This window comes from Metopolophium dirhodum, chromosome 1, assembly GCF_019925205.1.
Source record: "Metopolophium dirhodum isolate CAU chromosome 1, ASM1992520v1, whole genome shotgun sequence".
In the NCBI taxonomy this organism is placed as follows: domain Eukaryota; kingdom Metazoa; phylum Arthropoda; class Insecta; order Hemiptera; family Aphididae; genus Metopolophium; species Metopolophium dirhodum.
The window spans coordinates 119,752,287-119,773,700 of record NC_083560.1 but is presented as its reverse complement, the minus strand read 5'-3'; the positions used below and the strand labels follow the sequence as shown (position 1 = coordinate 119,773,700).

Below are 21,414 nucleotides of genomic sequence, written 5' to 3'. Positions count from 1 at the left end.
CCCTTTTATCATAATACCTATAATACTTATAATTTACCATTTGGTATTTTATTTACATGTTGTTATATCAGCTATCACTTTTTCTAATTACGTTCGTAAGGTATTTTATGATAGTGAGCAAAAATATGATTGTCATAATAAAATACAATCTATTGTTACATATTAAAATACAAATTGTATGTTTCTATGCAATATTATGAAAATAGCGCGCAAATGTATAAAGTATTGATATATTAAAATTTATAAATATTAATTATTGATCTCAGTACCTCACTTTAGGTACATGTTAATTACGTTATATAAATTCAATAGTTTTCATGAAAAAAATATTTTTACTCTTTTTGAGCTATTTATAGACATTTGACATTTTAGGTTCTGAGCGTATCAATAAATATATTGGTTTTATAATGATGTATGTGTTTTTTTCTGTCTGCCATAAACTTTTAGGGTAGTAAAAATGCTCCGATTTACTATAGTAAGTATACTTACGCATCTTTTCTGATAGGAAAGTGAATCCATAGTTATTGCATTCGAGAAGTAAAAATTGAAAATTCTCAGTATTTTTCGAAATTGTCTAGGGCAGCGTTTCTTAAACTTTTTTATCCGTGGAACCCTTTTTGACGTCCACTTTTATTGTGGAACCCCTACTTTGTTTTCTAGCTTTTAAGCTTTTTTGCAGATTATTTGCAAAAAAAAATATAATTATTTCATATAGGTACTTATATTGTGTTACTTAATTAAAAGGTACTTAATTAAAAAATATGTTAAAAAAAATAATAAAAATAATAAAAATTGTATATAATTTTACTTTAACAATAATTACTTAATGAGATGCGTGAAATTGCTTTTTATTATTACAAATATTTTTAATATTGGGCTTTATTGATGAAAGTTGTAATAACATATTAGGTTCGGCATCAAGTCTGTTGCGGTATTTTGTTTTTGTCGATACCTAGGTAGAGAACCCCGTTTCACACATATACGTGGTTGCAAATGGTAAAAGTGCCAACACGGCTTTTTGTGACAATTGAGGATATTCATCTTTTGAACTGCACCAAAATTCTGCTAATGGCATTGATTTAAATTTTTCTTGCAGCGATGAATCAGATGTAAATTCAATAAAGGTATCATATTCTTGCAAGCCCAGCTACACCAGCAACCTAGACTCTAGGGGATGAGGGGAAAGTTCTGCAACCCCCAAATGACGCCACTGATAAATACTATAATATTACAATTTTACATTATATACTAGGTACCTATATTATGGCTAGCTTACACTATGAGAGGACTTCTATCTGATAGCTAACTAATCGTTGATGTAGTGTTGAATAGGATGGTACCGACTTAAACCGACTAGTATTATTATAATTTATGAACTATTATAATAGTTAGAAGTGAGTAGAGGTACTGGAGAAAAGGGCGTGGCGTCCCGCGTGCTGAACGGCCAATACTGCGGACTGTAGTCTAAATAATGAATAAATGCTGAAAGAATAGTGATGACCGAGATGACTGTGCCGAGAACATTATGATTGCAACATAATAATTAGTATATTTTTAGATCTGTTTTCAGCGTTTTTTTTTTTGATTCGTAGTGCTGGTTGTGGAGTTGGCACTACAAACTTTGAACTTGAATAACTTTTGAAATACGTTCCAACAAATTCCAACAAGTGTCCAACAATGTCCAACAATGTTATATGAGTATTGTTGGTAGAGTTTTAATGTTTTTTTTTGCATATGTAGTGCTGGTCATGTAGTTGGCACTACAAACTTTGAAATTGCATAACTTTGAATGTAGCTTCCAACAAATTCCAACAATTGTCCAACAACGTCCAAAAAGTCCGAGTAGAGTTTAATGGAATGGTTTTAGATTATTGTGCCAACTTTGTAGTGCCAGTTTCACGCAGGTAGATAATATTCTTCATAATATACAATATCAATGATAATAATATGTTAAGTTTGGTCAAAAATTTGAATATTAAGTAATTACAATAGTTTTAATCCATGTAGCAGTGATGTAAGCTGACGGAGTAAATTATATGAAATTGAAATGTTGAAAAAATGCCGAAAATAGTGTAGGTAGGTAACCTTAACCTTAATAAACACTTTACCGGAAAGTAATATTAATTTTTTGAATTTAACAGTTTTACGATAGGATACCTCTATCCATTGGTAAATTAACGAATTCTCATCAATCGATTTTTTCAATTTATCAATTGATATTTTAAAATTCAAAAACGAAAAAACTCATGAAATTGTCACCAAATGTTCATATTAGCATTTTTTTTTTTATATTATTTAGCTTGATTATTTACGTCCATTACAATGACATGCCCGACAACTACTGTAAAGCAGAGCGCTACCCACTTTTCCACCCCTTGCAGTTTATTTTGAATATTATTCTATATATAGGTATACCTACTTAATATTATCATGTATTCCAAATTATTAGGTCTATGTCATACACAAGTATTAAAGTAGCACAGCGTGGCTTAAGACGCGTACACCGACAAAACTGAAGGGGCGCAGAGGCTGCAGAGCAAATATAGTGGTGAGCGTGTGCGCGCGGAGGAGATCGCCGAGCTGAGGCCGATTGAGCGGAAAACGCAAGCCGACCGCCGTTTTTTTGCCACGCCTGAATATAGCCCGTCGTGTATAGCTGCTACGAATAAATCAATGCGTTTTTAATTCGACAGAAAACGCTGCGGAATACGCGGTGGATACGCTGTGTATATAGCCCCGGCCTGAGGCGTCGTCACGCCACAGTTAGCCTCATAACTCCCGTACCGCGCCATTAGATGTTTCACATCAAAAGACTCATCAATTGTACATTATTTTGTGAACAGTTTGATGAAGTAATCACAAGTATTATAAAATATATTTTATATACCCAGGCACCCAGCTTTCACCTATTGTATACTCAGGGTAAGGGTGCAATTTAATGGAAAATAATGGCAAGTATAGTTGAGGGGGTACGTATGTGGTAATGCGGTATGTATGGTGTTAGTCAATAACAAATTTTTAAATGCCCGAATGCCCCAGCCTTGAAGAAGGTCATGTATTTACAGACTATTTAGTATCGACATATTATATTCCACCTGATGCATTATTTCCACCATATCTTTGGGCACAAGAACCTTCAGTAAATCCAAGGTATGATTTAAAAATAATAACTTGAATTCTTGTTCCTTCCCACTTAAATTTTACCAGTAAATACAAGATCTCTAAGTTTTTGTAATTATTTTGTAGAACTAACAATGGCCCAGAGAGCTTTCATAGGACGTACAATGGTCAGTTTTATAGCCCCCATCCTCCAACACACGTCATGATATCAGTTTTAAAAGAAACACAAGCTCAAAATTTGACAATAATAAATTCAATTAAAAACAACGTATATAATCCTATGGCTAAAAAAGATAAATCTAAAATTGAATTAACATTACAAAATTATAATGATTATAAAATACACAAGGATCTAATTTTATATTTAAGAAAAACTGGAAATTCCTACCAGGGAAAAAATTTAAAAAAAGCAAAAATGTAGAAAACAATTTTTAAAAGCCGTTATTTTATTTATTTTTCAGCTTTTAACGTAACATTAACACATAGATTTTGTAATAGTATTATTAATAATTATAATTAAATATTATTTTATTTTATTTTAGTTTGTAACGTAGTTGTTGTTTTCATTGTGTAATTAATATCAATAGTTTTTATTAAAAAAAAATATTTTGTAAGCTTGGCAAAGTGGTCTATAAAAACGTTCGCAATCGTTCCGTTTTTCAGGTAAAACACCAAATTCTCTGATAAGCGTCATTCGTTTGCAATCGTGTTATAAAAAAGGTAAAACGTTCGCAATCGTGTTGTACCCAATCACACCACTCCACGTCTCCACCACACACAAATGTGCACCTGTATAAAACATTATCTGAATAAATATATTAATACAAATATAGTTTTAACTTTTCATTCATATTACGTTGTTGTCATTGGAGTTTTTTTAAGAAATAATTATATGGATGAGGAATACCAAAAAGAAGAGAATATGGTCAATACATAATATCGAAAGTCCCATGTCCAAATTGCGATGATGTAAGTACAAGTACCTATATATGAATAAGGAATTATAATATATCTTTGTTTTTAATAAAATACAAATCAAGCACAATTACGTTTGACGCAAACGTATAAACAAAAATATATGTACCGGTGTTTTTTTCTTTATATAAAAATGCTTTAATTGCTTTAAGAACTAATTCAATACCTAAAAATATTATAATAAAAAATACCAACTATAGGTAATCTAATAATTGAAAATATGTTGAAAATATTTCTCGTTGAGTATATTATTTTTTCTATAGTAAATAAATAAAATGAAATGAATCGTAACTTTATTGTATTTGTAATATTGTCATATAATTCAGTTATATAATTATTTACGTTAGAGAAATACATTGAGGCATATTGTACCAAATTCAATAAATGGCATTGTGCACTGTGCCAATTAGTTAGTCATAGAACTCACCATTGTAAAACTATAAGCAAAGTTATGGAGGAGATCCGTTCAGATTTAATGAAAAATAAAGTTAACTTATGGTATGGTTAAAATGTTTTTGTCACGCCTGCACCAAAAGTTTAGTTTTCGATGAAGGTTGAAGCGTTGGAAAGCGACGTTTTTCCGTCCAGCGGGCGGAAAATTGGAATCCCCAAAAGTACCGGGCGGTAAAGTGGAATTCCCCAAAAGTACCGGGCGGTAAAACGGAAATCCTCAAGAGTACTGAAACTGAACTCATACTGAACTCAGATGTCATCCGTATTCTCTGAACAAACAGACACTAAAATCTATACTACGGTATAAATCCTAGCCTGAATTACCTTTGCCGTGATGGCGCGATCAATGAACGCAGAGGCGTGACAAAAAATAGTATGTGTGGCTCGTGCGGGAAGGAAATTTCAGTCTTGGGCGAAATGCGGCCCTCGCCCGCGACTGAATTAGCTCACTTCCCGCCCTTGCCGCACAATATACTATTATAATTCAATATATTAAATAATTTTTAAAAAACTCTACTGTTTGAATTTTTTTAGAATACCTTATATATATATATATATATATGTTTTACAATGAAAAATAAAATTTTGTGAATCAAGTAAAAACATGCTTAGCGTTAAATATAAATACGTTAAGAACGCAGAAGCGTGAAATAAAAGAAGAAATACAGAAACAATTTGAAGAGTAAGCATATCACCTAAATCAATAAAATGTAAACAATATTAATATTTAAGTATGAAATATGAAATATTGGCACCTACATATTATCATATTATCTAACTACTATAACCTAACCTACGTAGGTAATTCAGTACTTGAGTAGACATACCTAACCTATATTATTACAAAATATATTTGAAAAAAATCTAGATAGTAACCCATTTCAGCTCTATGCAATTTTGAATTTTTACAACGAAATATAGATTTTCCGCAAACTAAGATTTATATTCTGCCCTCAAAAAGTTATAAAGTGTTCTTACCAATACGTAACGGTCGGTGGCTAGCCAAAATAACAACAGTATAGGCATTTTATAAAAATTATAATTTATATATACATATAATAGGTAACTCCAATCCTCATAATTTCTAAATGTATGTAAATTCTTATTTTTTTAGAAAAATAAATAGATTTTGATAGTTTCAAATGCATTTTGGTGGTGAGGGAATGTGAGTATATCTCCTAAGAGATTTAAAAAAAAAAAAATTACTGTAAACAAATATCACAGTTAAAAGATACAACTGATACTAACTTACCACTACTATTACCCCTCCTGATATCATTTTTAACTGCCTAAAACGTATACCTTCTTAATATAAATACAGAATAAATTAAAACTATAAATATTGTTAGTAAATTATTAATAATAATTATTGTTTTTGTAAGATACACAATTTTTATTATTATTATTAGTACCATGTTAGGTTAGGAAATATTTTGTGGTAGCTGGTAGGTACCTATACTATAATATTAATATGTTCTTTGTTAGGTTTTTTAGAGCATTGAAATCCCAGATCTTATTATAAATTGTGTATTTTACAAAAACAATAATTATAATAATTATAATAAGACCTGGGATTTCAATGCCCTAAAAAACCTAACAAAGAACATATTAATATTATAGTATAGGTACCTACCGGCTACCACAAAATGTTTTCTAATAATAATAAAGACACACATATAATAAATGATAATAATGTATTGTGATCAAGTCTAATTATTGTTGTTACTCGTTCATATCGGTTATCGAAAATGATTACCTACCTGCATACCTGTCATTACCGTACATATAGACGCGTCTAAATAATCACCCACTCTGGTAAAAATCACGTTTTTAATCCAGGTGCGCTATTTAGTTATACCTACCTACAATATCTTACTCATATAATTGTATGCTTTAATAACTTGTATTAACATTAAACATAGAAAATTAAGTGGACGTCACACTCGCATGTGTTGTCTTTGTCTAAAAAATGTACAACATAGCAAAAACTGTATTGCGCGGGAAAACTGTTATCTTTCTGTGTTTGTAGTAATGGCTCCAAAATTTCTGAATATATAGGATAGAAAATTATTTATGCAACATCGTGCCTATATTTTATATAGGTAACATAAATACAATAAAAGTTATTTGCTTCTATAAACACTTCGTTTTTTTGTTTTATTTCATTTGCTTATAAAAAATGATTGGATAGTGCTATTAAAAAAAAGTACGCTGTTGCACAGATAAAGTTCTTTTTTACGTGTTGTGAAAATTTGGTAGTTCTACAGCAAATATAGTGCGAGAAAAGTTGTCCCACGCAAAACCGTTTTTGCTATGTTGTACATTTGTAAGACGGACACACATGCGGGTGTGACGTCCTCTTAAGACAAGTAAAATCAGATAAGTACTATTACAAGCACAAATGTATGTGTCGTGTAAAATATACACGAGTGTATGTGTTGTACAATAACATAAATTATTATCATAATTAAAATTATCATGATAAAATGATAGAATGTAATTTACCAAGTTATTAAATGCAGGGGCAAATGCCACCCTTGCCTCACCACTAAATGACGCCCCTGATTATAGCCAATAGACAGGTTGTACCACAAGAACGCCGTGCAGGGGGAAAAATAAAGAAAACGGAAATACTTATTTACGCAAAACTGGTTTTCTAAATAATCGATTTTGTTAGGTATTTAGCGTAACACCAAAAAAACCGTACTTTAGATAAATTAAAATTTCACTTTATGTTTATATACTACCATTTTCAAAATATTTAGACTTTTTTTAGCTATTTATAGGCAGAAGAAAATTTCGATTTTTATTAGTTTTTTTAAAAATTATTATCCATAAAAATTATTTTGTTTGGCCAAAAACTTAAAAATTGTATACAAGATTTCTTATAAGTTGTTTTTAGTGGAAATTAAAACAAAAGTTGAACGTAAATCAATAATATTTTTTTATGAGAGACATTGGATACCTATACATACCTAATCCGTAAATTAACAAATTCTTATGGGACTTTTCTTATTTTATTGTATTTATTATTCAAAAACTAATAACCGTAGGTACCTACTTGAAATGTTCACCAAACTTTTTTATTTTATTATTTTCTATATACCTACATGAAAATTGAAAATTAAAATTAACTATTTATAGAAATATTAATTTTTTAAAGTATTATTTCAATAGATGTAAATACATTTCTAAATTTACTTATTTAGAAAGTAGACACCTCCCTACTGTTGAGCAAATTAGTACCCACTTGGAAATTTGCTAACTTTTTTATATATAATATTAGCGCGGGAAGCACTACCTTGTGATTTATCTTAAAAATTATAAATATATAGCCCCCCCCCCCCCCCACAATAGAAATTCCTTTCTACGCCACTGGCCATACGATTATTGAACGAAGTTATTATTTACGAACAATGAAATTTATGTATAGGTAGTAGGTACTTACCTACCTACAGATAAACTTTAAAATTGTATGAAGTTATTGAAAATGTAGCAAGGGCTAGATAAAATTGATTGAATGGTCAAAGGTGAATGTATGGTAAATAAACAAGTTTGCAGTGTAACTATAATGTCATATTCGGTGGGTACCTACCTACATTTTGTAAAAATCTAACCTGTCAACATATATTTTTTAATACACATTGTCAACAATCATGCCTCGGACAAACTTAGGTTTTTATTTTTTGGAGTTGGTATGATAACAAAATATTTAATACAGATTTATTTATAAGACAAACGTATAGACGTAGACTGCAATTATTATCATACGAAATACCTCCTCTCTCACGACACCCAAAATTATTGATTTATAATATTATTTATATTTATAATATATTATATTATAATATATATGTATGTGATATGCATTTCTTTTGGAATTTTCTTTACACATGAGCGTCACGGTTCTTTGCTTAATTGTTAATATTTTTTAATATTTTTGTAGTGTGCAGTGTAACGATTTATTATCTTGTCAGTATATTATAATAATATGTGTTACTTTTTACGCCAAATAATTTATATAGATATTATTTATTACCTAATTATTATTATTATTACGAGTTATGAGATATGACAAATTACATTTACATAGTACATTATACGAATAGACGCTTGTAAATTTGTGGCAACTACATTTCAAAGCATATACCTTAATTAATCTTCCAATTTTTTTTTGTTATTTTTACCAATATAAATGTGTAACATTGGACGATTCCAATAATATTACGTTTATCTTTATTGTCACTCGTATATCGTTTAATGTTTGTTTATATTAAATACAACTGATTTTTAAAAAGCAACGATGAACTCTATTTCAATTGAATTTGGACCCGGTACCACTTTACCAAATTTTCGGCAATTCATTATAAAGTTTAAAAATTATGTTTTATGTTTTAGTTGCCACCTCAATTGTAATACTTTTCACAAATATAGTGTCAAATACCAATTTAGTAGGGGGGGGGGGGGTACGGTATGTATTATAATATTATTATATTCTACAGCCCGCATTGAACTCCGGATTTTTTATTTATTTCAAATAATGATTTAAAACTGTTATTAAAAAAAATCTTGAAATTGTCTTTTTTTAGACCTATTTTAAAGTTTGAGTTTAAAATATTGAACAACTACGGAGTTCAATGTGGGCTTTAGTCGTTAAGTTGATACCGATAAGATTTCTTATCTTTTTTTTTCAGACGAATATGAAAACAAATGATCAATTAGATTAGACTATATGGATTTGTTTGTAACATTATCTTATTGTTTTGGATACTATATGTATAATTACGAGTTTTCAATAACTACAAAAATATAACCCATTATTTATTTTTCTACGTGTATGTTCTAGCCATGGGTTTGAAGCGATTATTTTGATATATCCATAATATACTTTTTCGCATATATTATGGTCAATAGTGACTTATTATTAAGTTTTGACACCTATATAATATAATAATAATATCTTACGCCACTAAGAGCCGTTCTTACAATGTCCTGCTAAGGTGTACGCTAACGTAGCGGACACATTTAGCGGCTGCTTTTTAATATTCCATTATTACAATATACCGTTACGTAAAATGTTACCGCTAATTACGAGATAGCGGTCTCTTTATTAGCGGAAAGCTTTACTGCCCGTTAAAGTAGCTAGCGGGAAGAATCCATAGAGTATATGGACTAGATATTTATATTTTTGCAGGTACTTTGCAAATTTGTTGTGATGTTTTTTTTTATTAGTTATTTTATCAGTTTATTCTAAAACTCATTTGCTGCTGTGACACTGTGTTCTTTTTATTTTTTTGACAATAAAATATAGTCAGCTGAATATAGGTACTTCAGCCACATTCTTGTGTTGCATTATATACTCTGTTAATAAAATAATAATAGGTATAATAATAAATAACAAATATGTGAGAAATCCAACAACAACAAATTGACACTGAATTTGTGTCATATTGCATAATAATATGATTTATTTCAAACACTGGTCAATGACACTTAAGTTATGTACGTAACATATTATAATATAGTCACACGATAGCGACGGACATGATTATATTATATTGAAATATAAACAATAAAACAACTATGAGTGTGAATAAGTGCAATAAAATAATTTGTGCAGTTCAAGCATTATATAACTAAGGCTCGGAAGTTAATGACCTTAAAAACATTAAAATATTACCTAAAAAAATTTTTAGTCGGAAATTTAAGGATTTTATTCCCAAGTCGGCAAACATAATAATTTCTACGTTTTTTTTAAAAATAATTTAAACAATATTATTGTTTTATTTCATTATTATTAATTGTCGTATGGTCAGGGCCGGCTCTAGATAAAATGTGTACATAGGCAAAATCAAAATTTGCTACCCTTTCGTTTTGATCTCTCTATTTACCCCTTGTCTCCTATTAACCATATTATCCTCAAACATATTATTCACGTCTACTCCGAGTTCAAGTTAGAGTATACCTTATACGTTATAGTAATAATTTATATAATTCACAAAAAAAATATTTTCCTTCTATTATAGACAAATAATTAATAATTTTAATAATGATATAAAGGTACAAATTACTTAAACTTATGATATACTAATTATTAAAATGTACATTTGTAGATTTTTGGTTGTTGAATTTGATGACGGGTTACAAATTATTCAAAGTAATTGGTTAATCAATGAAAAAACTAGTTTATTTCTTAATTATAAAAATTTCAAATCGTATGACCGCGCTGTTATATCTATGGAAATTCCAAACACACCCACAACTACTTGGGATGTACACAAGATTAAAAAGCTATTTAAAAAAACAGGTGTGTCATGCATTTCATATATATCAATTGTTAATAATATGCCCTTAAATTTAATATTTTTATTTCTAGACGATTTTATTAAGGATTTTGAATGTGACTATAGTACTGCAGTGAAAATGCGTAAAGTTTGGGCTGCAAAATCAACAAGTGACAGTGAAAATTTGAAAACTCTGATCCAAGTAATAATATTCTACCATTACCAAATCCACCTGGTAATTATATACATAACTCATACAAATAAAAATAATAATTTGATTTTTAAAAAGTTAAATAATTTTACTTAATAAAAGAAAAAATATACACATCCACCCAGATAAATAGTTGTGTGGAAAAGCGTTAGTTTAATTCAGGTAGTTAAAAAAACTATTTTATATAATATGATACTACAGAAATGACAAAACTATTCAGAGGTAAAAAAAATATACATCAATTCAGAAACCAGCCTATCAAGTATGTTCTCCAGTTGTTTCATCTCAAAAATGTTTATTTAATTTAGGTAACATACAATTTTGAGTAGTTATTAATGATGTTACAGTTATTTAATTTCAATATTTAACTATTATAGAGTCAATGACAGTCAGTACACCATCCCAAAAATTAAAAAATGTCTTGGTACTTTTAATGATTCAATTTCACCTTTACTCAGTACCTCAAAGGATTCAAGTAATATATTTTTAATTTATGCAAGTTATGTTTAAGTTAATTAATTTATGTGATTTTATTAGGATATAAAAACTCGGAACTCAATGTTCCACAATTGTCTTTATTATCGCCAAATTTATTTGAAGATATTGTTCTTGATATTAATCAGTTACCCTTTGAAATTGAACCAGGTACTTTTATTATTTTGAATTTCAATTGATAATTTTGTTTAGCTTGTAATTTATATTATCATCATTTTATAAGGTTCTAAAAAAACAATGATAATACATCAGATTTTATTTCAGTAGCAGAAGTTAACAGTTTGCAAAATAATATTAATGATGATGGTAAATATTCTTAATTAAATTTTAATAGTCAGGTATTAAAAACAATTGTATTTTATTTCAGGACCATTTAACAGTCATGAATCCCAAATATGGTTAATTAAATCTATTACCCAACTTAAAAGTGACATTCCAATTATAAAGATAAGTCTGTAAATGCTAATAACCAACTTTTAAAACAACTTCTTTTTGATAATCATTTAGAAAATGATTTAGAACTTGATAAACTCATTTTACAATTTCCTATTGGGAACAAAACTAGTTTATTTGAAATCGAAGAAAAGCTGACTACTGACAATATTGCAAATAAATATTTGGTATTATTAAATTGCTATAATTTATAATTAATTTTCAACAACTATGATTAATGTATTAATTCCATGGGTTAAAAAAATGTCAAAACTAATATCAAGTGACTACAAACAAAGCATTTTTATTCTTATGAGATTTCTATTAACCAATGAACTGGCAACAAAAATGACGTTTTTTGGGAAATCTTCCAAACCAGCATTTGCTTTATTAAAACGATATGCAATTTTAGAAAGTTGGTTCACTCATATTTTTCAATATTATATACCTTTGTAACCATAGCATTTTATTTTTAGAAGTTTTGTTAAAAAATAATGCAGAAGTTACAATAAAAAAAAATACAAGAACCAATATAAAGCTGGTTACGGCATCCAAATGAAAGATTTACTAAACAAAATCAGCAAAATATTGTAGAGAATGTAAGTTAAATAATTATAAAAGTTTGTATGATCATTAATTTTTGCTTGCAATTTCAATTAATATTATTAATACTTTTTTTAGGAAAAAAATTTAAAGTTGTCGTAGTTGTAACTTGTAAAGAACATACAAACTATAAAATACTGAATTATTATTATTTTTTTAATTTATGAATTCATATTACCATAATTTAAATATATATAGTTTATGTGATCTATTTTTAAATTTTTTGTTTACCATATTATTTGTCTGACTGTTCATTTATACTGAATTATAATTATTTTTTTAAAATATGAATTCATTTACATGATTTAAATATTTGTTACCCTGTGGCAATATATACTTTGACTATGTGATAATTATAAGACTGTTGTATACTTTTATACTAATCAAATGAATGTTAGTTTATTGTATGACTATTACTGTCATAGTAACATTTTTAATTAAATACTGTTTTTGTCTTCAGTTACCATAATACCGTAATTATTATACCTAAAATTCCTAAACAGATTAATTGTTATGTTTTTTTTTTTTCATACATTTTTGTTTTAACTGAATTTTAAGTAGTTACTAATTTTATAGTTTCAATCGGTTATTTGTGAATGGGGCTTAAATGTATTAATCATAAATAGTAACTTTTTCAGACTTAAATTTATTAAACTTTTATTGTGTTAAATAAACTAAATGTTTGAATCACAATTAAATTAAACTAATTATATACACTGAAAAATAAAAGCAATTTATATACTCTTAGTTATACAGATTATTTTATTTATATTGAGTTGTATGTATGTACTAATATATTTGATTTATTAAAAGGACATCTGGGCATTCTATGGGTATCCTATGGTCCATGGCAGTCCTGAGGATAGTCCTGACCATCCTACTAGGACCATTTAAATACATACTATGGATGTTCATTGTTCATTTGCTATGTGGGTATGCCAGTTTAATCATAGAAACTATAAATTAATGTTTAATACATAATGTATTAACATAATACAATAAAAATGGTTATCTATGCTCTTGCACAATATGTATAATATACTAACACAATTTGTGTCCGGGGTTAAAATATTGTACATTACATTTAACAATGTATCAATCAAAATAAACAAATATAATACCCAAATTTATTATTATATTACTTTTTTTTTACAAAGAAATAAAAAAACTAGGTTTGTTATAAAAAGGTATTAATTAAGGTAAAAAAAAAGCATTTTATTATAATATAATGGCGCTATCTAGATGATTTATATGAGTGGTTATAACTTAGATGAGGAGCATACCTACCATAGGCAACTCAGGCGGCCCCCTTTTCGGCCACTGTCCCTTTTTGGACGGCAGTTTTCTTTAATTAAATAACAGCACCAAGATACGCTTTTTCAAAGGTTACTTGGGGCAGCCACAAAAAAAAAATATATAAAATCAGGAATTAAGTATACAAGTTTAAATTAAAATCCATATTAAAGTATAGACTAAGAGACAACTTTTGATATGCTTACTGGCCCCATACAATAATTATTAACTGAGATATACATTGTCAAAGTTCAAAACTGCCCCAAGTAAGCCATTTCTACAGTACTTAACATTGACTCATTTTGATTCTGAAAAAATATTTGATATCAGCGGTAAAAATGTCTGTAATATGTATTAAACACTTTCCGTTTTTAATTATGATTTGAATAAGCTGTGACTTTATTCTGGCCTGACTAATATTGTTACACAATATTTTTCTAGCTGGAACAAAGTCATACCTATCTCAAAAGTAACAGTTTCACATGGGAATAATTATTTAAAAAAAAATAATATAATATTATTATACCTATTATAAGAAATGCTAGTATTTTTATAAATACCTATTATAATCATAAACTATTTATAGAATGTTATGATTAAATTAGTGTCAGTAACCTCTTAATGTTATAATTAATTATAATATTGTGTTATGTTGTTTTAAGCGGTTTGTACGTAAAATGGATTTCTACCAAAATTCAAGATCAAAGTGCCTTGTTGTTAAATATTATAATATGTTGTATTAATAAATTTTATCTCAAAAGTATAAACAAATTTTTTTTTTTATGTAAAGTAGGTACCTAAAATGTATCAAGTAGTTAAAATATGCAATACTAACGAGTATTTACATACCTATTATTTTGTATTTAATAATGACATAAGTCAGACTGAAACCAGATTTACAATAAAACAAAGGTGAAATGGTACTTAAATTATTATTTTAAGCAAATAAAAGTAAACTATAAAATATTAGGAATAATGTAAGATTGAAACAGAAAAATTAATTAAAAATCCTATTTATAATGACTATAAATGATATAATGAAACATTAAAAGTCAATTTCACAATATTTTGATATTTTGATTTAAATCACTATTCTTTCAGCGTTGCAAATTATTTTCAAGTTTTCAATTACAGTTCACAATAATATAACATATAATTTTTACAAATTGTTCCATACGATCTATAGACAATTTCCCTGCAGAGTACAAGTTAAGTAAAGTATATATGATCTGACTCATCTGAGTTATGATTTAAATTGAAGAAGTTATATGTTCATAAAAACAGATATTAATTAATAGCTTGATATTAATTGTAAAATAATATTAAATGATAGTTGGAGAACCATCGAGGGAAGTGTGCAACATTTTTATACTTATTAAGACGGTTATTGACCTAACCAAACAAATATTAAAATGCCAACTCTTACCTAAAAGAAAAGTAATGTAACTTCAATTTTTCAAATAACCCAAAACAAATATTATATTACTTAGCAATACAGAAGTTTAAAACTGAACATAATAAATATGTTAATGTAAATAATTATTTAAACATTTTATAATTTCTATGACATTTCTTTGTGATCTTGCAGTGATTGATTGAATTGTAATTGCTTGACTGTTAACGCCTATCTGGATACTGTATTACTCCATTATTTTGGGAACTGTAAATATTTAATTCATACAATATCAATTTTTGTATAGTAATAATTTAGTTATCTAGGTATGTTATCTTTAAATACAAATAGTACATTGAATTGAAACTCATAATATAATTCTGATGGTACCATAATATAATTGAAAGCCTCAAAAACCCACATAGTTATTTAGTTTATAATATTTAGATTCTGAGCGGAGTGATTTCATAATGATGTGTCTTTTTGTTCTGTTTGTCATCACCATTTGGTGGAGTAAAAATGCTTTGATTTTATATTCACTCAAAAACAAATATTCGTATATACTAAAAATTTTCATAAAATGTTTATATGTCAATTTTCCATACAAGAAAAAATTTTCAAAATATATTGACTATTTTTGAACTTTTTATAGGCATGTAAGATTCTTGATTGTTTTAAACAAATATGTAACGAATGCATCGGTTTTGGGAAAATTTAAACCAATCTTTCGTAATATTAATGGGAAAATAAGTTTCTTTAAAAGCAATATCAAAAAACATAGATTCTTCAGAATCATTATTCGTACAGAGAGATAAATCATCGAATTTAATAATTTATCACATCTAGTACACACTCGACACCTACTATACCTGCATAAGAATACCCACTTATAAAAATCGAAAACCGTAGAACTTTATTGTTAGAGTTTTTAAATAAATACTTAATTATTTCTAAGTGTACATAATCCAAAAGAATTCCTAGTTGGGAGGGGGGTTGAACCAACAGTCTTGTAAGTATATATATGTTCAAATGAAAAGCCGAAACCACATTTTTTGTTTATTTATTTTGTGGTTGTTTAATGTCTTGGTAAAAACATACATTTAATTCAGACCAAAAAAGTTGTAACAATGTGAAAAAAATATTAATATATCGATATCTTATGGACAATTTTTCACTTTTTATATTTTTTACGTTAAATTTAGATGAAAATAAACAAGTCTAAAATTAAAATCAATAATATTAAATTTTACTAATATTAACAATTAAAAATATTAATTAGGTATACCTTTACGGGGAGTTTGAGTTTTTGAATTTCATGCTGTTCATTACACGGCGTTTTATCATAAGTTATTCTTAGATGTACTGGTGGTCCAGTTTTAGCTAAAAAATACTCAATTACATTATAATAATCAATAAAGTATAGGTATAATGTAGGTTTTTTAGTTTTACACTAAAATTGTCACATACCTAATGGAGTCTTGTAGATCACATCAAAGAGTAGCTGGGTTTTTTCAATACGTATATAAACAAAGTCTACTTCAATAGTTTTAAGCAATCCTCCACAAGTGTTTACTACTACTCCACTTATGTCCTTACCTTCTATCTCGAAAGCGGTCACTAATGAATGGAAAGCTATGATGCAAGTCCATAATAAAATAACTGCTTTTAAACAATTCCTGAAATACACACGTATATTCATAAATATTTTTTTTAACTGACTGAATAATAACTTAAAGGGTGGCATACGAATAATAGATCCAATTATTTATTGAAAATATATGTGGAAGAAAGGAAGTTAGCCTCCTATAAATATTATTAAGGTACTTACATCGTCTTCTTTAGAAATTTCGATTCTGTGCCAAATTATTACGACCTTTAAAAATATAATAGATCAACGTTTTTGAATAACTGTTTGAAATAGTATGACGTCTGATGTCTGGCATGAGAACGGCTGTTTGGTCGTTACAAAAACAATTTAAATGGCGTCCTAGCCTCGACACACACACACACACACACACACACACACACACCCGCACGCGCCGTACGATGAAGGACAGTGGTACCATCATAACAGTGCCCCCCTTTTTGTATGCTTTATTTGTTTTTGTGTACTCTATTTGTTTCTTTATATTGGTATTTTGTACTATTTTGAATTTTAAAATTTTAATCGTATAATTTAATTTTGAATTTTTATTTATATATATTTCAGACATTAAATGTTTTAGAATTTAACTTTAATGAACAACAATATTGAATATTATTTTTTTGTACAGAAAATGTACAGTTGTACCTGCGAACGCGAGAATGGCTGCGCGTCGCTGTACGTAACTTATGAGCTATTATAGCCGTTTCCATTTAATATTGCGCCAGGCGCCGCCACCGCTAAAGCGCTGAGATCGACAGAGGCGGTAGCTGTTATGTGTGTGTGTGTGTGTGTGTGTGTGTGTGTGTGTGTGTGTGTGTATGTGTGTGTGTGTGTGTGTGTGGGTGTGTGGGTGTGTCGAGGCTAGGACGCCATTTAGATTGTAATGTGCAATATTTTAACCCCAGACACAAATTGTGTTAGTATATTATACATATTGTGCAAGAGCATAGAAAACCATTTTCATTGTATTATGTTATAATATAGGTACAATAAGTGTTTTAAACAGAACATCTCAATTGTTTTTATAGTTAAACTAATAAAAAGATACCATTATAAGTATTGACTAATTATAGCGACACCAAGAAATCTAACTAAGTCCATAAGCCTTGTAGCCTAATATATTAAAGAATAAGAATTTTTTTCTTTTCGACTGACTAGAACCACCTAAATGTATCACTTTTTCAGACTAATAGACCTATTTTAATTTTTGGTATAGATTAAGGTACAATAATATATACTGTTGCGTGCATCCGTCTTACAGGAGATGGTGACAACTGACAAGATAGGATGATGGTAGAAGCGTCAAATGATCAAAAAATTGTAGTTCGATGAACTTATTTATTAAAAATTGTAAAAAGACAAGTTAAATTTATACTGGTTAGCTATTTGAATTAACGACGAATACTGGTGTCTTAGAAAATAGCGATTGCTCAAATATTCTCTAAGTCCGAAATAGGCCGTTAACGAAAATAATCTAAGTCCAACGAAAAAATAGTGATTACCATAATCGAAGAGGTATAGGAGTGCGTACGTATGGCAAGATCACGGTGGCAAGATCACGTCTGAATAATGGGCCGCTCCCAGGACTCCATATAGTCCTATCTCCTCCTTTTACTAGATCCCTGGCGGACTGCGTCGGTGGTTCCCATCGTCCCTGGGGCCTTCCATAATTAGATGGTTGATTATTTCGTAGTGCGAACACTGACCTATGACTCAGGGTTGGAGATGTGCCTTTGGTCGATGCGGGGTTCCGTTATAATAAGTACGTATAGGTACCCACGGCCGTGTTGTCACAGTGCCAAGATCTGATTCATAGAATCTATTGCACGTCGCGGAGTTCCCGCAGATATTCTTACTGGCTCGGGTTCCATCATCTGGCCGTTGGCGGATGCTGAATCGGTTGCTAACAATTATAATGTTGCTCTCCCAGGGTCTTGTGCACTACGCTGACATCATCCCAACCATCTATGAGTTATCTTAGTACATTAGATATTGGTATATTCTAACTATGTGTAGGAGCGGAGTAGAGGGGCCCCGTACGTAGCAATACAATAATACAAACACCTTATTAGTATTAAAAATAATAATCTTTGTACTTAAAAAATTAAGATTAAATAGATTATTTAATTATTATAATTTAATTAAAGTATATTATTATGAATATAGTTTACGTATAATTTTTATACGACATACAGTGAACATTTTACAATAAAATTCGTAAGATCGAATAACTTTACAATATTAACGCTAAATGCTAATATATGCCTTTTATAAAAATTATTATCAAAATTATTAATTACATAATTTATTAATATACTAATAATATAGGTACAATTTGTTATACAAAAATATTCATACAAATCATATTATGCGTGCTATAACATGGGTACGATACCTCTAAGTTTTCAGCCACCGTTGTCTGTAATTAATTAAAAATATTGCAGGAGGTTACGACTAGTGCTGAGCACCAAATCCAGATCAATCCATATCCGGATTACCGATCCGGATTGATCCGGATTGAAACAAAAGCAACAATCCGTTTAATCCAGATTGAAACAAAAGCAACAATCCGTTTAATCCAGATTAAAATACTCAATCCGGATTATGATATAAATCCGGTTTATTATATAAAAATTAAATTTAAAATTTAACTGAATATAAATAACACGTGAAAATGAACAAGTTTTTAACTTCATACTTTTATAAATTTTTGATGTTTATAGTTTAAAAGTTTTAAACCTAAATTTGGTATCACAATTTAGTCTTGGTGTACATACAACATACTACATAATATTATTTTTGCTTTTTTTTATTTCATTACTATTTTTTTTTTAAATTTTGTTACAAGTTGTAAGATACAACTTGGAAGTTGGGTTTGGGACCCCCTAATAATATTGATTAAAAACCCATGTTATATATTATCTACATTACAAGATGAGACGTACATATACTTTTTAAAAATAACTATTGAAAAATGAAAAAAAATAATAATTTATTAGAAAAATCAATAAAATAAACTTAAACCCCTTTGACTTTTTATTTCAAAACTACATGGCGTTAGACTTGGCTATGAATCACATACTTATACGCACATAAAAATTCCTTTTTTATTAATAAAAATACCAACTTGCTACTTTCTGAGATCGTAATTCGTGTTAGCCTAAGTATCAACATATTATCCTAAATACAGCCCTGCCTCCCACCAAGGAAATGCCGCCCCAGGCATAGGCCTGTGTTGCCTGTGCCTTCCGCTAGGCATGCGTATGGTACTATCACTATGGTATAGGTATATGTAATTATCGTAATATTACTAAATGTACCTATTATCATTGATTATAATTAATATTATAACTATAAATTATAATCAACAGTGTTATTCACTATAAAGTATAAATTATAATTGTGTAAACGAAGAAAAACATAACAATAGGAATGAAGGAACAGAGAATACGGCAAATTTTATTACACAATGTTTGGCCATTTTCGGTTTTTCGTAATTTGTTGGTGGTTTTTCCCGTAGCATTAAATAACTATTGAGAAAATCAAAAAATAACTTCCCTAAAGCACCATCTTCATTCAATTTGCTAAAAGATAAGGTAGGTACTATATATTGAAATCGAAGCACTTCTTCTGGTAGAAATTTTGTATACAGGATAATAAATAAATAAATAAACACCATTATAAAACCCATGGCTAAATAATTATTATATAGATATGATCGCATTGAGACGCATTTTCTTTATGGGCTGCGCACGTACAATTATTGCATGTTTTAGCATGGAAAGGAATCTCAGCTGGCAGTGATTTTTGGATTTATTTAGCCAAGAAATTAATAATTTGTATGGTTTTGTTAGCCAATAAATCGAAATGATAAAATTCACTGCCAGTGGCGGCCATGACACCTGCGTATCACAAAGTTGCGATCATACCTATATATTTAACCATGGTAAAACCCATTAGCTTCATCGCTCCGCTCAGAATCTAATAGTTAATACAGTTACGTTATAACATAACTTTTATAAAAATATTTCCTAAAATACATTACTTCATTCATAGTTGATCTTAGATAACTTTTCAACCTTTTTAAGATTAGGAATTTAAAATAATATTTATTAATAAATGTAAGATTATAGACATGACATTTTTAAATTTATTTGCTAAATAACAAATATTACGTCATTTTTAAAACTAGAATATATTATTATAGGTATCATCATATTTTTAACCGACTGCAGTCTGCATAATATTATATGATTATAAAATCCCTTATAATATTAAATATAGTATAATTTACTGCGGCGTTAGCAGTATATTGTGTTCGATAGCATTTTACCGCTGTCTCGGTGCAATTACTGACATATTTTACCGTCAAGACAATATAATTTTACCACCACTGCTACTATGTGAGATAGGTACCTACTGCTGGAGCTGGAGTATAATTTTAAATACATAAAATATATGTTTATCGATTTAATACCAAGTATGTAACCATATGGCATATACCTAGTAT

At 28.7% G+C, this 21,414-nt stretch overlaps 2 protein-coding genes and 1 pseudogene across 3 annotated transcripts; 2 read left to right on the top strand and 1 right to left on the bottom strand.

The window, feature by feature from the left end:
* Positions 1-3,022: 3,022 nt before the first annotated feature.
* On the top strand, positions 3,023-3,674 carry LOC132953574 (uncharacterized). The gene is made up of 3 exons (XM_061025963.1): positions 3,023-3,150; positions 3,247-3,388; positions 3,663-3,674. The coding sequence occupies exons 1-3, from the start codon at positions 3,023-3,025 to the stop codon at positions 3,672-3,674; spliced, it is 282 nt and encodes a 93-aa protein (XP_060881946.1).
* Positions 3,675-3,682: 8 nt separating this feature from the next.
* Positions 3,683-17,239, bottom strand: LOC132936316 (uncharacterized). 2 transcript variants are annotated; one of them, XM_061003016.1, is made up of 4 exons: positions 17,088-17,239; positions 16,727-16,935; positions 16,545-16,639; positions 3,683-3,909 (listed from the first exon to the last, which is right to left on the bottom strand). In XM_061003016.1, coding segments are annotated over exons 1-4 (345 nt in total). In that variant the 5' UTR covers positions 17,090-17,239; the 3' UTR covers positions 3,683-3,870. The 2 variants fall into 2 exon arrangements, with proteins under 2 accessions (XP_060858999.1, XP_060859001.1); XM_061003018.1 differs by lacking the exon at positions 3,683-3,909 and adding an exon at positions 15,312-15,526.
* On the top strand, positions 8,852-13,467 carry LOC132936492 (uncharacterized; annotated as a pseudogene).
* Positions 17,240-21,414: the final 4,175 nt, after the last annotated feature.

What these genes read in the sequence shown, in the direction of transcription:
- LOC132936316 (XM_061003016.1), bottom strand. An exon ending in GATCTACAAGACTCCATTAG is followed by an intron (nt 16,640 to 16,726) that starts GTATGTGACAAT and finishes AGTATTTTTTAG; the next exon opens with CTAAAACTGGACCACCAGTA. An exon ending in AACTCAAACTCCCCGTAAAG is followed by an intron (nt 3,910 to 16,544) that starts GTATACCTAATT and finishes TGTTTTATACAG; the next exon opens with GTGCACATTTGTGTGTGGTG.
- LOC132953574 (XM_061025963.1), top strand. Translation starts at nt 3,023, where the DNA reads ATGCCCGAATGCCCCAGCCTTGAAGAAGGTCATGTATTTACAGACTAT. An exon ending in GAACCTTCAGTAAATCCAAG is followed by an intron (nt 3,151 to 3,246) that starts GTATGATTTAAA and finishes ATTATTTTGTAG; the next exon opens with AACTAACAATGGCCCAGAGA.